Source organism: Elgaria multicarinata, chromosome 9 (assembly GCF_023053635.1).
Source record: "Elgaria multicarinata webbii isolate HBS135686 ecotype San Diego chromosome 9, rElgMul1.1.pri, whole genome shotgun sequence".
NCBI classification, from domain to species: Eukaryota; Metazoa; Chordata; class Lepidosauria; order Squamata; family Anguidae; genus Elgaria; species Elgaria multicarinata.
The window spans coordinates 5,533,779-5,550,354 of NC_086179.1; the positions used below are offsets into that span (position 1 = coordinate 5,533,779).

Below are 16,576 nucleotides of genomic sequence, written 5' to 3' on the forward strand. Positions count from 1 at the left end.
GCTAAACATGCCCAGTTCTTTCAGTCTCTCTGCATAGGGCTTTGTTTCCAGACCCCTGATCATCCTGGTTGCCCTCCTCTGAACACGCTCCAGCTTGTCTGTGTCCTTCTTGAATTGTGGAGCCCAGAACTCTAGATGAGGCCTAACCAGGGCCGAATAGAGAGGAACCAGAACCTCACGTGATTTAGAAGCTATACTGCTATTAATGCAGCCCAAAATAGCATTTGCCTTTCTTGCAGCCATATCGCACTGTTGGCTCATATTCAGCTTGCGATCTACAACAATTCCAAGATGCTTCTCGTTTGTAGTATTGCTGAGCCAAGTATCCCCCATCTTGTAACTATGCCTTTGTTTCTATTTCCTAAATGTAGAACTTAGCATTTATCCCTATTAAATTTCATTCTGTTGTTTTCAGCCCAGCGCTCCAGCCTATCAAGATCACTTTGAAGTTTGTTTCTGTCTTCCAGGGTATTAGCTATCCCACCCAATTTTGTGTCATCTGCAAATTTGATCAGCGTTCCCTGCACTTCCTCGTCCAAATCATTAATAAAAATGTTGAAGAGCACTGGGCCCAGGACTGAGCCCTGCGGGACCCCACTCGTTACCTCTCCCCAGTTTGAAAAGGTTCCATTGATAAGTACTCTTTGAGTCCGATTCTGTAGCCAACTGTGAATCCACCTAATAGTTGTTCCATCTAGCCCACTTTTAGCTAGTTACCTGGACTCATTCAACCGGTAATGCCAGCGGTTGAACCCACAAACTTTCTGCATGCAGGGCGTATGATTGACCGCTGAACTCCTGAGCATCACACATACAATCCCACTTCAGTGACATCCCTTACTTGTTCGGTTCTGCTTGATAAAGGGCTCTGAGAAACTCAAAAGCTTGCACACTCCTCTACTGAACTTGGTCAACACAATGAAACAACTGGGCATGTTTAGCCTGGAGAAGAGAAGATGGAGGGGAGACATGAGAGCACTCTGCCAATACTTAAAAGGTTGTCACACAGAGGAGGGCCAGGACCTCTTCTCGATCCTCCCAGAGTGCAGGACACGGAATAACGGGCTCAAATTAAAGGAAGCCAGATTCCAGCTGGACATCAGGAAAAACTTCCTGACTGTTAGAGCAGTATGGCAATGGAATCAGTTACCTAGGGAGGTTGTGGGCTCTCCCACACTAGAGTCCTTCAAGAGGCAGCTGGACAACCATCTGTCGGGGATGCTTTAGGGTGGATTCCTGCATTGAGCAGGGGGTCGGACTCGATGGCCTTGTAGGCCCCTTCCAACTCTGCTATTCTATGATTCTATGATCTTGTACAAGAAGAAGTGTGTCTTTTGGCCTATTTGAACTGTCTAATTTAGGTACAGATGCTCAGCAAAGGAAAACGTGGGTCTGCTTTTAAGAATGGCCATCGAACCTGAGCCCTGCTCCATGCATTACTTCATACATTACTCACACGATGACTGAGGAGCAAGGCCACGCTCCTGGGCATGCCCCTGGGAAAACTCTTGGGAGCCTTCTACAGATGCCCGCGTGTTCACGTTGTCATAGAATCATAGAATCATAGAATAGCAGAGTTGGAAGGGGCCTGCAAGGCCATCGAGTCCAACCCCCTGCTCAATGCAGGAATCCACCCTAAATCATCCCTGACAGATGGTTGTCCAGCTGCCTCTTGAAGGCCTCTAGTGTGGGAGAGCCCACCACCTCCCTAGGGAACTGATTCCATTGTCGTACTGCTCTAACAGTCTGGAAGTTTTTCCCGATGTCTGTCTGAAGGGGCGGCTGCCTTGCGTCCCGATCCCTACTCACGTGTAGGCTCCTTCCCTCTAGACAACCAAGTTCATGTGCGGATATCTGCAGCTGGGGCCAGGCAGCAGGCCTGATTTTGGGTGTGGGGCCAAGAAAACGTCCCCTTTCCTCTGGAACGGTGTGATGGGGATGATGGAGTCAGGGCAATTTGGACAGACTCCTGTTTTTAACTGACCCCCAGAACAGTTGTTTTAAAAGGATATTGTTGTTTTTCTGCTTTTGATGCTTTTAAATTTTGTATATTTGTTTTTAATGTTCACTGTTTTTAATCTTTTGTAAACCGCCCAGAGAGTTTTGGCTTTGGGGCAGTATATAAATGTAATAAATAAATAAGTAAACAAACAAACAAACACGATACTGCTGAAGAGGGTGGAGGGATCTGGGCCAGAGATGCCTGGATAGGAGACCACCTTGATGTGTAAACCAAAATCAGTGGTCGGAGCTGCAGGACACGGAATAATGGACTCAAGTTAAAGGAAGCCAGATTCCAGCTGGACATCAGGAAAAACTTCCTGACTGTTAGAGCAGTACGACGATGGAATCAGTTGCCTGGTGAGGTTGTGGGCTCTCCCACACTAGAGGCCTTCAAGAGGCAGCTGGACAACCATCTGCCGGGGATGCTTTAGGGTGGATTCCTGCCTTGAGCAGGGGGTTGGACTCGATGGCCTTGTAGGCCCCTTCCAACTCTACTATTCTATAGACAATGGAACCCATGGCCTAGGCAGGTTGTGGGCTCTCCCACACTAGAGGCATTCAAGAGGCAGCTGGACAACCATCTTTCAGGGATGCTTTAAGGTGGATTCCTGCATTGAGCAGGGGGTTGGACTTGATGGCCTTGTAGGTCCCTTCCAACTCTGCTATTCTATGATTCTATGATTCTATATGGAATTGCAGGCTGCAATTCTATGATTCTATGATTCTATGACCCCTGACTGCAGAAGGATGGAGCTGTGTTGACTGTGGTGATGGTAGACGGAGAACTGCCCGGCTATAGGTGTGGCGTACGGCTGTCTTGGACAGGCACAATAGTTCAGGAAATGGCATGGGAGGGCCATCACAGGTCGGGCAGAACAACGTTGGACGGCAGTGAAGGAAAGGAGCAACAGACCATCTTACAAGCCAGGTTGGCCTCACTAGGAGAATGACCGCAGGTGTTCTATGACCACGTCTTATTGAAACCCCGGGCATTACGATGGCCGTGCCAGGCCGGTCGGGAATGCAGAAAGGGATACCAGCATGTGAAAAACGCCCCGAACAGGTGCAGGCTTAAAGGCACGGCCAGTTCAGCCCCACAACGCTGCCCGTTTCTTGTTTTCGCTCCTCCTCCCGCTTCAACGATGCCAACCTTCCCTTGCACTCGGGTCTCCGAATTGGGTGCCAGTCGGTGTCAGCACATGTTCAAGTCCTGTGCTGCCTGCCAAAAACCTGGGCTAATTTAGTTAACATTTCGAGTTTAAAAAAAAAAATCATTTAAAAAGGAAATGATTGAATTTGAGAATTATAGAATTATATCCCAGAGAGAATTGGTAATGGAACCTTGCCCCCCGCGTCCCCCCCCCCAATTCACCACCACCCTGCCTCGGGGTTTTGTAATTTCCCCATGTCAATGTTATTATGAATAGGCTAACTCAATAATGAGATCATTCCCCATATGAGAATACAAATAATTGAAGCTCGCCAGCGGACTTTGTTCGCCCTAAATCTGCTCAAGTCAGACTTCTTCACCCATCTAATTCGGTCTCGGGGAAGGAAAAAAGGCACAAAAGGCGGTGAGTTCCCCGTTCCATTATGGGTGGATTATTCAAGTCCAAAGTGGCGGGGGGACGGGACACAAAAGCTTTTCTACTCAGTCCAGACAGGCATTTTGATTCCTGACCCCAAAAATATCCTTATGAATATTTCATCCGTTCAGCTGCCCGTCGTTGAAATAACGGACGCCGAGATTAAAGAGACAATTGGCCAGTGAGATGCAGCTCACGCTTGTTGTATCTGCTTGCAAAATCAATGCAATCCTTCTGGTGGGGCTGAAGCCGGTTGATGCACGCTTTCATTAACCTGAGCGCCAGTCCACGGCCCCCACGGAACGACTGCACGGTTGTGCCTGGAGAGGCCGCCTAAGCCAAATCCTTGCTCTCGGTCTGGAGGCGTGTGACACAGAGTAATAACCACGCCGCCACGCGTTGACGGTCGTGAGGCCGCCTCAAGCGCATCTCGGCACGCTACAGACAGACCGCTGGACCGAGCAAAGGGCAGCTCCGCGCAAGGAGCGGTGTCGTGACTCCACGGCGCAGAGGGCTCGAGCAAGCGAGCCAAGTCACACGCGACAGGTGACAGGTTGCACACAGTTCATCTGAGAAATGCTAACATATTTTTATAACAGATCTGCGCAGTGTCTCTGTGAATCATGGATACGCTGTCTGTAGGTGGTTTTCAGCACCCAATCGTTTTCAAGAATGGGGAAGAAATGCATTAGATCTTAGCCAAGTGAAACCCCGCAACACCGTAAGCATTATCCCCACATTTTTTGTGGGGTTGGTCACAGAGCCAAAGGCGCCCCCCTGCAGCCAACCATATGAAAGGAGAAAAGCATGGGAAGGGGACGCCTTGCTAGCCCAGGATGGTCTGACCTGCAGCAGTTTTCCTGGGGTTCAGACAGCGGAGGCTGGTGACTCCGATGCCAATGGGGCACTGACATCAGAGCCACCAGTCTCCACTGGTCTCAAGAAGAGAAGGCCCTTCTTCTCATCACCTGCTACCTGGTCCTTTTCACTGGAGATGCTACAGACTGAGCCCTGGAGATCCCTTCTGCATGCAAGGCACCAGCTCTACTGCTGAGCTACAGATCAGCTACTGGGGCTGAAATGATATTGTCCAGAACCTTGGGTGGAACAACATTGCTTTTGACTTGCAAACATTTAGCCCAGTTCTGGCAGCCAGCCTCAAAATTCAACTTCCCCAGGGCCTTCTAGTCCAGAATCCCAGCTGCGGACCCTCCACCATCACCCCCTCCTGGGTCAAGGTGCCAGTTTCAGGTTGTCCTTCAGAGTGTTAATTGCTTGTGGTTGGTCCCAGTTTTGACCAGGATCATGGAGAAAGATCCTCAGTCTCCTCAGACCTGGGATCTGGGTACAGGTGGCTCCTGACACATATCTGAGGACATGTAAATTGCCCAGCTAGAGAGCTACCAGCTGCCTCATTATGTTAATTCATGCAAATATCAACGGGACCATGACTTCTTACAGGTGGGGGGGAAACCTTACTCCAACATCATGTGCGAACAGGACTAAGGAACCATAACAAGGAGCGTCGGTGACTGAAACCAGACCTTAAGAACTTAAGAATATAAGGAGAGCCCTGCTGGATCAGACCAAGGGTCCATCTAGCCCAGCACTCAGTTCACACAGTGGCCAACCAGCCATCGGCCAGGGACCCGCAAGTAGGACACAGTGAAACAGCACCCTCCCACCCATGTTCCCCAGCTACTGGTGCACACAGGCTTACTGCCTCTGATCATGGAGGTAACATATAACCATCAGGACTATTAGCCATTGATAGCCTTCTCCTCCAGGAATTGATCCAACCCCTTTTAAAGCCATCCAAATCGGTGGCCATCACTCCATCCCGTGGTAGTGAATTCCATAGTTTATGTGCTGGGTGAAGACGTCCTTCCTTTTATCTGTCCTGGATCTCCCACCCATCAGTTTCATGGGATGACGCCCACTGGGTTCTAGTATTTTGAGAGAGGGAGAAAAATCTCTACCTATCCACATTCTCCACACCAGGCATTTTCCCCCCCAAGCTAAACAATTCCAGCTGTTGCAACCTTTAGAGATGCAACACTTTTGCTCGGCCACTAAGGGCCTTGCTAGACCTACCTGATAATCCGGTGGGGAGTCTGGGCGAGGCCGCGCTGCAGCTAGCGCGGGCCGTCGCCCCTAGCTAGACATAACACGCGATGGGGTAAGGGAAAGCCCTGTCACGTCGGCCATTTTTTTTAATTAAAGGGGCCATGTGCGCAGGAGCGCACCAACGGAAAGATAAGGCTTTTTTTAAAAAAATAAAGGGCTCCCTGCTCCCCCTGCCCCCGATTTCCCCCCGCCACAATGTCTGATGCCCCCCGCCCGCTCATCCTCCCCCCGCTTGCTCGCCTGTCCCCGATCTCTTGCCCTGGCCCCGTTCTTCTCCCCCCCGTCCGCCATGTCTGATGCCCCCCATGCCCGCTCGCCAGCCCGCTTGCCATGCCCGCCTGATCACCCGCCCGCCATGTTCGATGCCCCCTCCGTGCCCTCCCGTCCGTGATCTCCCCCCCCCGGCTCCGCTCTCCCCCCCCCCCAATCTCTCCTGCCGGGTTCACTCTTTCCCCCCTGGCCCCCATCTCCCCCTGTGATTTTACCTCCCCCAGCCCGATGGGCACAGCGCTCCTATGGAGTGCTGTGCCCAGTGTGCGGCTTCTCCCAGCTACTCGTGAGTAAGTGAGCAGCCGGGAAAAGCCATGGAAGTAGCTAGACCTTCCGCAGTCCCGGGCTCAGCCCGGGGCTGCGGAAAAACCGGGCCACAAGCGGATCCGGTTATCCCGGGTCAAGGGAGGATTTAGCCCAGCCTGACCCCGGGATCCCCTGCGCGTCATCTGCATGCACAGCAGGGAGCCCGGGCCTCGCACCGGGCGAAGTCCTCGTCTAGCAACGGCCTAAGCCAGCCTTTTCCGATAGCCAGCTGGGAACGATGGGGGTTGTAGTCCAACACATTAGGAGGGCACCCGCCAACTCCCCAACAAAATGTTCACGGTCAGCAGCTGGGCCACGACACGGAGTGTTTCTCTCCCACCTGGCAAAGTCCAGATCTGCCTCCCGGGACATGGTGATGTTGGTCAGGTTCTGCTGAAGGATAAAGATGTTTCGACACATCTTCTTGATGCCCGACTCGCTGATGCGCTTGAAGTACTGGGCCCCGTTTATGAGGATGCAGGAAATCAAATGGCCCAAACCTGGAAGGAACAGAAAACGGGACGTTTCGCATTATAGGCAACCAGCCAGGAGAAAGGATTAAAACAACAAAAAAGGTTGTTTTCTTCTTTAGAGTCTCAGCAAAACAGTTATGAAATAACTAGGTTCAGCCTCACAGGCCACACAAAAAGGCTACATCCTGATTTGTTCACAAAGCAGCTGCTCCTTGGGGCAAACATGATAAAAAAATTCCAGCACGCGCCTGCAATGGGGAATTTGTTTTACAAAACATGACTGTTTTGGCTGCCCTGCCTGATGAAATTCAGAGGGAAAGGGTATTGCAGGTGGGAGCAGGGGAACCGCGAGGGCAGTATTGGCTGCGCTGGATGCTAGAAAGAGAGAATCAGCAGAAACGACTAAAAAAGCCTGGCGTTTATTGCATGCCCGGGGTCTCTGCTGATTTTGCTTGGGGTCTGTGCTCACTTCCAGACCCTTATTAGTCCTTTTCTATCTGGGCATTTACAAAATGGAATTTACAGGCAGTTAAAACACCCACAAGAGCCTCGTGTGGTGCAGAGCGGTAAAGCAGCAGTTTCTGCAGCCGAAACTCTCCCCACGGCCTGAGTTCGATCCCAGCGGAAGCTGGTTTCAGGCAGCCGGCTCGGGTCGACTCAGCCTTCCATCCTCCCGAGGTTGGTAAAATGAGTACCCAGTTAGCTGGGGGAAAGGTAATAACGGCCGGGGAAGGCAACGGCAAACCACCCCGCTATAAGGTCGGCCAAGAAAACGTCAACGAAAGCTGGCGTCCCTCCAAGAGTCAGTAATGACTCAGTGCTTGCACGAGAGGTTCCTTTCCTTTCCTAAAACACCCACACACACACCCTAAAACAAAACAAAACAAAACAAAACAAAAAACCTTTCATCAATGGAGTCAGAGCAGTTTCAGTACATAAAAGAATTCGCTCTGGGATTATTATTATTATTATTATTATTATTATTATTATTTGCATTTCTATACCGCCCAACAGCCGAAGCTCCCTGGGCGGTTCACAAAAACTAAAACCATTCAAAGTATAAAACAAACAGTATACAAACATGATATAAAATGCACATTAAAAACTGATTAAAAACATACCATACCTGATTAAAACATCTTTAAAACATCCTAAAAACATTCTAAAATTCCACTGGATAGGCCTGCCGGAAGAGATCAGCCTTTATTGCTTTTTTAAATGCTAGTAGACTGTCAAGTTGACGCATCTCCTCCGGCAGGCCATTCCACAGTCTGGGAGCAGCAGAAGAGAAGGTCCTCTGGGTAACAGTTGTTAATCTAGTTTTTTGCTAGCTGAAGTAGATTCTTCCCAGAGGACCTGAGTGTGCGGGGCGGATTGTACGGGAGAAGGCGATCCTGCAGGGAGCCTGGACCCAAACCATGTAGGGCTTTAAAGGTGATAACCAACACTTTATACTTTGCCCAGAATTACTGCATGAACCCTACCACCACCACCACCAGTCACCTTCCACCAGGCTCCGGCCCCGGGTAGACCCCAGATTGGCCACGGGGCGCCTCGTTGTCATTGCTCCCTTTGAAAAAGTTGGGGTAACTCCCTGACTTTTTCAAAGCACTGTATCGTGCGGAAGCCACATGATGGCTGCGAACCTGCGCCTGCGTCGTCTAACCGACGGGGCGCAGATCCATAGCCACCGCGGGGCTCTGCCCGTGTGCAAGCGGCCCTCAGGATGAGGATGGGGTTCAAATGAACTGAACTGAACCAAGTAATCCTCTGCCTAGCTCTGCGTGATTGTGTCTTGCGCCCTGCTTATTGTACTTTAAGTGCACCCTTAAGGAAGGGTCTACCTCAAGCCTTCTCCAAGGGCATCTACGTTTTCCGTGTGAAGGGAGTTTCTTCACACGGAAGGGCTTTCAACCCTGTGATTTGCTCCCACACCCTCTCACTTGCAATCTGAAACAAAACAGGACAGAATTACTCCCTATATGAGAATCAGCTCAGTTGAATGGCAGCCATTATGAGCTCATTTCATGGCTTAACCTGACTCAGCCTGCAATTCCATATAGAATCATAGAATAGCAGAGTTGGAAGGGACCTACAAGGCCATCAAGTCCAACCCCATGCTCAATGCACGAATCCACCCTACAGCATCCCTGACAGGTGGTTGTCCAGCTGCCTCTTGAAGGCCTCTAGGGTGGGAGAGCCCACAACCTCCCTAGGGAACTGATTCCATTGTCGTACTGCTCTAACAGGAAGTTTTTCCTGATGTCCAGCCGGAATCTGGCTTCCAGATCCTGGCCCTCCTCTGTGTGACAACCTTTTAAGGATTTGAAGAGTGCTATCATGTCTCCCCTCGACCTTCTCTTCTCCAGGCTAAACATGCCCAGTTCTTTCAGTCTCTCCTTATAAGGCTTTGTTTCCAGACCCCTGATCATCCTGGTTGCCCTCCTTTGAACACGCTCCAGCTTGTCTGCGTCCTTCTTAAATTGTGGAGCCCAGAACTGGACGCAATACTCTAGATGAGGCCTAACCAGGGCCGAATAGAGAGGAACCGGTACCTCACGTGATTTGGAAGCTATACTTCTATTAATGCAGCCCAAAATAGCATTTGCCTTTCTTGCAGCCATATCGCACTATTGGCTCCTATTCAGCTTGCGATCTACAATAATTCCAAGATCCTTCTTGTTTGTAGTATTGCTGAGCCAAGTCTCCCCCATCTTGTAACTTTGCATTTGGTTTCTATTTCCTAGATGTAGAACTTGGCATTTATCTATTTCCTAGATGTAGAACTTGGCATTTATCCCTATTAAATTTCATTCTGTTGTTTTCAGCCCAGCTAAGGCCTGCCGTCGCTCAGAAAATGGCAATCCTCGCCTCCCTGCCCAGCTCTATAGGGCCCATTACCCCCCAATCGCTGGACAGCACCTGACCTTCAAAGATGTACTGGAACTTGTGTTGCTGGAGACTGGCACTCATGGCTTCTTCAACGGCGCTGATGTCCTTGTTGAGTTGCACCACCAGGGGGTCATAATCCATGCTCTCCACGTTGGCAACAATGGCATAGTTTTCTTGCTTCGCCAAGCGGATCAGGTAGTGGAAGCAGTGAACCCTGGGAAAAAGAAGGCAATGGTAGCTGTGCAACGCATTCATCTTATTTAGCCAAAGAAAATATTGAGCTTAGTCAACAGTGGCCAAGACCCAGTGATTTGGGCATGCATGTAGGGGGTTCCCATGGGTATATGGACATAATGGGATCATTCCGTTCTCTTTTATGACCCGAGGGATGCTCCGTTCATGCACAGGGAAACCACTCATGCAAAAGGCAAAGGCAGACTATGCGCGTATGGAACTCTCGTTGGCGCACGGGCGTTCTGTGAAATGTTGGGATGGATGCCGGAGCTTTTTATACCGCAGAAGCTAGTAACTTTATTCCTGGCATGAACTTGATGATCCAAGGGAGGGAAGGATTAAGGTTTATGCCCCAAAGGAGCTACAGCCACGTCTCTCCCTGAACACTTAGGTGACATCATCTAGACTGTCAGATAAGGATTTGTATTTTGTTTAAACCAGGCTCATCTTGATTGCAACGTGTGAAGTGTCGTCTTGGATATTTATTAGGGTTTTCTCTAGGGCTGTGCACCACCTCGGATCCGAACCCCGAATCCGAAGCGGATCGGGGTGGTTCGGACCCTTCCAAACCGGATCCGAGGCGGTTCGGGCGAAGGCCGAGGCGGCCCGAAGCCGAAGCCAATTGGCTCCGAAGCTTTGGGCAGCCTCAGCGCGTTGGAGCTGCCCCTACACCCCAGCCCCCACCAGTCTCCTTACCTGCTGCCTCCATCTTCCTTCTGGCGGCTTCCAGTGACGACGACGCTGGAAATAAAAGGGAGTGGGCACCGCAATTTTAAGATATCTCGTGGCCTACTCCCTTTCATTTCCGCTGGCGGCACTGGAAGCCGCCAGAAGATGGTGGCGACAGAGGCAGCAGGTAAGCCCCCTCCCCCGCTTATCTGTGTCCAACGCCTACTTCTGGGCTTTAGCGTTGTCGAGGTGGAAGCTGCTGGATGCAAGCTGGTGGCGGCAGACGGTGGATGCAGGTAAGTGGGGGGGGGCTTACCTGGTGCCTCCACCATCCGTGGCGGTGGACAGCAGAGGCACCAGGTAAGTGGGAAGAGTTTTCTGGGTGCCGGTTGAGCAGCCCGGTTGCGCAGCCGGCACCCAGAAAACTCCGAGCCACCTTGGAGGGCCCAAATTTCGCCTCGGCGCTGCTTCGGGGACTCCAGATCGGCCTCCGAGGCGGATCGGGGGGTGTCTCCCTGCACAGCCCTAGTTTTCTCCATACGCACTGATAGAATTAATATCTCACTCGGCTCGCAAACCGATTTCCCTTTCTTCTCCTCACAGTCTTTCCTTATCTCTGACCAAGCCTTTTCAGTACAAAGCTCTCCTTCCTGCCCCTAACGGGCAGTCTCAAGTGGTAGAGTCCAGGAAAAGCTGTACCGCTAGATCCTACTGCGTATTTCACAGGGCCTGGGTTTTGACCGAAGAGGGGAAATGTGTCTCTTCCCCTTTTTGGAAGAGGCTCAACGATATACCGAGGGGAACACGTCGCTCGCGCTTCCTTCCTCACGCCTTCGTGGGGACGTCCAAAGTGCATCTGAACTGAACTGAACTGTACAAAAGGCAAATTTCGTAAACTGTGTCAATTACATACATTTATGCAAATGGGCCCCATTTCCATAATGCATTCCAATTGCAGATTATGGGGTTTGTGGTTGCCTTGATTGCTTGAATGAGGCGCAGCTCTGTAGCAAGAATGTAAAGCTGGGAGAGGAAGGAAAAGGGCAAATTCGCATCGGGAGAAAGTTGCAGCGGTCCACCTCGGCAACAGGGACAGAATCCAGGCCTAGAATCACAGAATCATAGAATAGCAGAGTTGGAAGGGGCCTACAAGGCCATCGAGTCCAACCCCCTGCTCAATGCAGGAATCCACCCTAAAGCATCCCTGACAGATGGTTGTCCAGCTGCCTCTTGAAGGCCTCTAGTGTGGGAGACCCCACCACCTCCCTAGGGAACTGGTTCCATTGTCGTACTGCTTTAACAGTCAGGAAGTTTTTCCTGATGTCCAGCTGGAATCTGGCTTCCTTTAACTTGAGCCCGTTATTCCGTGTCCTGCACTCTGGGAGGATCGAGAAGAGATCCTGGCCCTCCTCTGTGTGACAACCTTTCAAGTATTTGAAGAGTGCTATCATGTCTCCCCTCAATCTTCTCTTCTCCAGGCTAAACAGGCCCAGTTCTTTCAGTCTCTCTTCATAGGGCTTTATTTCCAGACCCCTGATCATCCTGGTTGCCCTCCTCTGAACACGCTCCAGCTTGTCTGCGTCCTTCTTGAATTGTGGAGCCCAGAACTGGACGCAATACTGTAGATGAGGCCTAACCAGGGCCAAATAGAGAGGAACCAGAACCTCATGTGATTTGGAAGCTATACTTCTGTTAATGCAGCCCAAAACAGCATTTGCCTTTCTTGCAGCCATATTGCACTGTTGGCTCCTATTCAGCTTGCGATCTACAACAATTCCAAGATCCTTCTCGTTTGTAGTATTGCTGAGCCAAGTATCCCCCATCTTGTAACTGTGCCTTTGGTTTCTATTTCCTAAATGCAGAACTTAGCATTTATCCCTATTAAATTTCATTCTGTTGTTTTCAGCCCAGCATTCAAGCCTATCAAGATCACTTTGAAGTTTGTTTCTGTCTTCCAGGGTATTAGCTATCCCACCCAATTTGGTGTCATCTGAGTGTGTGTTCTCCATTCAAGGGTCCTGGGGGCCAGTGGCTGGAGCCAGAACCAGAGCTGCAGCAACAGGCAGAAATTGCTAGTATTTATACCTGGCCAGACCAGTCCGGAGGCTTCACACTGCTAGGCAACCACAGGGGGGGAATGTTGTCTCTAGCCACTATTCCCTCCTGCATCTGGAAAGAACTCTGAAGCCCACACTCCGATACATTCCTGGAGGAGAAGGCTATCAAGGGCTACTAGCCCTGATGATCTCCGTGCTACCTCCCGTATTCGAGGCAGTAAGCCTGTGTGCACCCGTTGCTGGGGAACATGTGCGGTGTAGTGGCTAGATTGTTGGTCTGGGAGTCGGAAGATCCGGGTTCTAGTCCACACTTGGCCCTGGAAACCCACTGGGTGACTTTGGGCCAGTCACAGACTCTCAGCCCAACACACCTCACAGGGTTGTTGTTGTGAGGATAAAGTGGAAAGGAGGAGGATTATGTACGCCGCCTTGGGTTCCTTGGAGGGGAAAAAAGGAATATAAAAGAAATAATAAATAAATAAAATAAAACATGGGCGGGAGGCTGCTGTTGCACCATGTCCTGCTTTGTTGGTCCCTGGCCGACGGCTGGTTGGCCACTGTGTGAACGGAGTGCTGGGCTAGATGGACCCTCGGTCTGATCCAGCAGGGCTCTTCTGATGTCCTTATGTTCAGGACCCTCTTCAAGTACAGAAGACAGCTCGCTTGGCTGGGCCTTGGCTTCACATCTAGAGGCTCCTGATTCAAGCCTGGGGATACCTGACACTCCCTGATTGCAAGACAGGGCAGCACAGAGCCGGCCCTACCGTTGGGCAGAGGGAAGCAGTCACCTCAGGGGGCAGCAAGCATTTGGAGTAGAGAGCTGTGGGCCACACAGCCGACCCTCTGCCCCCAGGGCCAGTGCTACCATAGAGGCCACTCAGGCGGCGGCCTAGAGCGCCAAGGTAAGGGGGGGCGCCAAACGCCGCACCCGGAAACCACTCTCCCACAGCGGCTGGGCACCCACCCAGCCAAAGCGAAGCCATGCCCGCCCCCCCCCCATTCCAACATCCTGGCTTCACTTCGGCTGGGTGGGAGCCGAAGTGAAGCCAGAACGCTGGGGGGGGGGGGCGGTTTCGGAATGGCGTGCTCGGAAGTTGCTCTCCCAGAGCGGCTTCTGGCCAGGCACGCCATTCTGAAGCTGCCCCCCTCCCAGTGTCCTGGCTTTGCTTTGGCTGGGCGGGCGAGATGGCGCCCCGTGCCCAGGTACGCTGGGGTGGGAGTGGGTGGGTGAAAGCAGCTGGCCCTGTCTGCCCCCTAAGTTAGCCTGCTGCTTTCAAGTATGACCAATGATGCTGTCCCATTGCCAGGGTTGAAGACAGATTCCACGGCCAGGCCAGCCACCTTTTGTACATGGCATGGGAGGGTGCGCCATGTTGTCCACAGGACACAAAACAACTTGGGCCGGCCCTGTGGAGGGCTGTGCAGATCTGGAATTCTGACCAGGGTTCTTGGCACTGTTTGTGATGAGGGGAGGTCCCAGGGGCTGGACAAGGCGGCCACTCGGTCATACAACTTTAGGCTGATGCAGATGTGGCGTTAGCAGGTTGGCGTTAACAGACTGGCAGCCAGCCTTGGGAATACCAGCTCCGTTCCCCACAGCCCCTCTCCTCCGCAGCAAAATGTCCTCCTGGAACACATTTAAGCAGCTCATTGGCACCACTGTTAACCGCGGTTAGACATGCTCAGGGTTTCCCTTAACCCAGGGCCTGAATTCAGTCATTTCACGTTCTGGCTAAACAGGAACGCCTCTTAACCTGAACCACAGTTAATGACCGTGGTGACAAACGGCTTAACCAAAGGTAAGGAGGAGAAGGAAGGCTGTGGTGGGTGGGTGAGTGCAGAATTTGCTCCAGGGAGAGAACTGAAGCCCCTAACATGGGCTATTGATCTGTGGCCTGCAGTCACATCTACGTCAGCCCAATACAATTCTGTGGAAACACTGAATGAAGCACAAAAGACAAATCATGTCTTCGCCCCAGAGGTCCCTCCCTGTCTCTGCGCTGACATCTCTGCATTGACCTTGATGCAACTTTGGCATTAAGGTTTTCTGAAAACATTGCTGATTGCACAGCGGGAAGGTTGATTTTTGCAAAACGCATCCTCGGGACCATTAACAGTGATCTATGGCTGGCGCCAAATCACTAAAAGCCCCCTGAAGTGTAGACCTTTTATTTCACAAAACTGCCTGATAAAGGTGACATTCGCAAAACAAAATGACAACTTCGTATTTTCCCTTTAAAGTTCAAATAGGTGAATAATAATAATAATAATAATAACAGGGAAAAAACCTGGTTGGTGATTTCTGCTTTAAACATATCCACTGCTTCAGCCTGTCATTTCTCCTGCCCTCAAACCCGTGACCCCCCGTGGGGAAAATACACATAAAGACCCTTGTAGATTAGATATGGTGCATGTTGTCACAGGTAAATTGCCAAATGTTTTCTTTTCACTCCCCTGATGTTGTACATGCTGGTTCAGCAAATACATCCTTTGGAGGCATTTCAATAAAAAAAACCCAAGGGCTGATCCTGGCTCAGCTAGACCTACCTAAGCAGGTAGGTAGACCTGAGGTAGGTAGACCTAAGCAGGTAGACCTACCTGAGCAGGATTCCTGCATTGAGCAGGGGGTTGGACTCGATGGCCTTGTAGGCCCCTTCCAACTCTGCTATTCTATGATTCTATGATTCTACCTGGTCTAGCGCGACGGAGGGGTGACGATCTCGTGATACTTTAATCGCGAGATCTCCCCCTCTGTTTACAAGTAATGCGCGACAACCTCGGAGGGAGAGGCGTTGCGCCCGCCATTTTGTTTTTCTTAAAGGAGAGGAGCGCACGAGCGCAAAAACTCCTCGTCATCCTGGTTGCCCTCCTCTGAATGTCCAGGCACGGGTGACGAATACAGCTGTGACGCTCAAGACTGGCCATGAGCCATCACTTGGCTTCCCACACCACCTGTCGAATGCAATACCTGACTTCTAAGTGCAGGACCAGCAAGCAGCGGTCAGCCATTTCCTGGAACGATCGGGCCAGCTCGGTGAGGGTTTGCATGATCTGCTCGGACACGGGCGGGAGATCCATGTTGGCGTGACCGTCTTGGCCAGGTGACACTGCAGATGAAAGACAAGGAGGAACGCAATCAGTGCTTGCGAACACATCCCATCACACCAGTTATGCCCTCTCAAGCGCATCTACTGATTTCCCCGCCCTCTTGTGGGGGCGGGCAAGGGACGCTTACATCACCTCGAATCTCCAAGGTTAGGGTGCATCGAAGTTCCTAAGCAACTGACTGAGCCCTACAGGACCTAGCCGAAATCTTCCTTTGCAATCTGTAAAATGCCATTTAGCAAAGCAATTACGGGTAGGAGGCGCTGTAGCTCAGTGTGACAGAGCACCTCCTTGGCATGCAGAAGGTTCGATCCCCGGCCTCTCCAGGTAGGGTGAGGAAAGGAATCCGGCCTGAAACCCTGAAGGCCTGCTGCTACCAGTCAGTGTTGACAATACTGGGCTAAATAGCAAAGGAGAATTTTGGGCTTTAAAATGAAACAATTTAATGACAAGAACAATCCGATACAGTTAACGTAGTGTGTATTTAATATACTATAATAACTGCTAAAGGAATGGCAGTGTATCATTATTATTTTTAGGGAGAGGGGACGCTTTTGTGGCAAGCTTAGTTTATGGCTTTCTACAAACTCCGGTTGGTGGCCCAGCTACGCCCCTATCTGGACAGGGATAACCTGGCTTCAGTTGTCCATGCTCTGGTAACCTCCAAATTAGATTACTGCAATGCGCTCTACGTAGGGCTGCCTTTGAAGACGGTTCGGAAGCTGCAGCTCATGCAAAATGCAGCGGACGGATTGATTTCGGGAACCAGAAGGTTCGACCATATAACACCTGCTCTGGTCTGCTTGCACTGGCTGCCTGTATGTTTCCGAGCCCAATTCAAGGTGCTGGTTTT

At 51.1% G+C, this 16,576-nt stretch overlaps 1 protein-coding gene across 2 annotated transcripts in view; it reads right to left on the reverse strand.

Annotated features, from left to right (window-relative positions):
• The window catches only part of EXOC4 (exocyst complex component 4), a 525,908-nt gene that overhangs the window by 24,385 nt on the left and 484,947 nt on the right, over positions 1–16,576 (reverse strand). For both annotated transcript variants that reach the window (XM_063134612.1, XM_063134611.1), the window contains exons 15-17: positions 15,587–15,725; positions 9,694–9,872; positions 6,634–6,793 (exon numbers count right to left, since the gene is read on the reverse strand). In XM_063134612.1, coding sequence (XP_062990682.1) covers positions 6,634–6,793; positions 9,694–9,872; positions 15,587–15,725 — 478 coding nt within the window. The remainder of the gene's footprint in view (positions 1–6,633; positions 6,794–9,693; positions 9,873–15,586; positions 15,726–16,576) is intronic.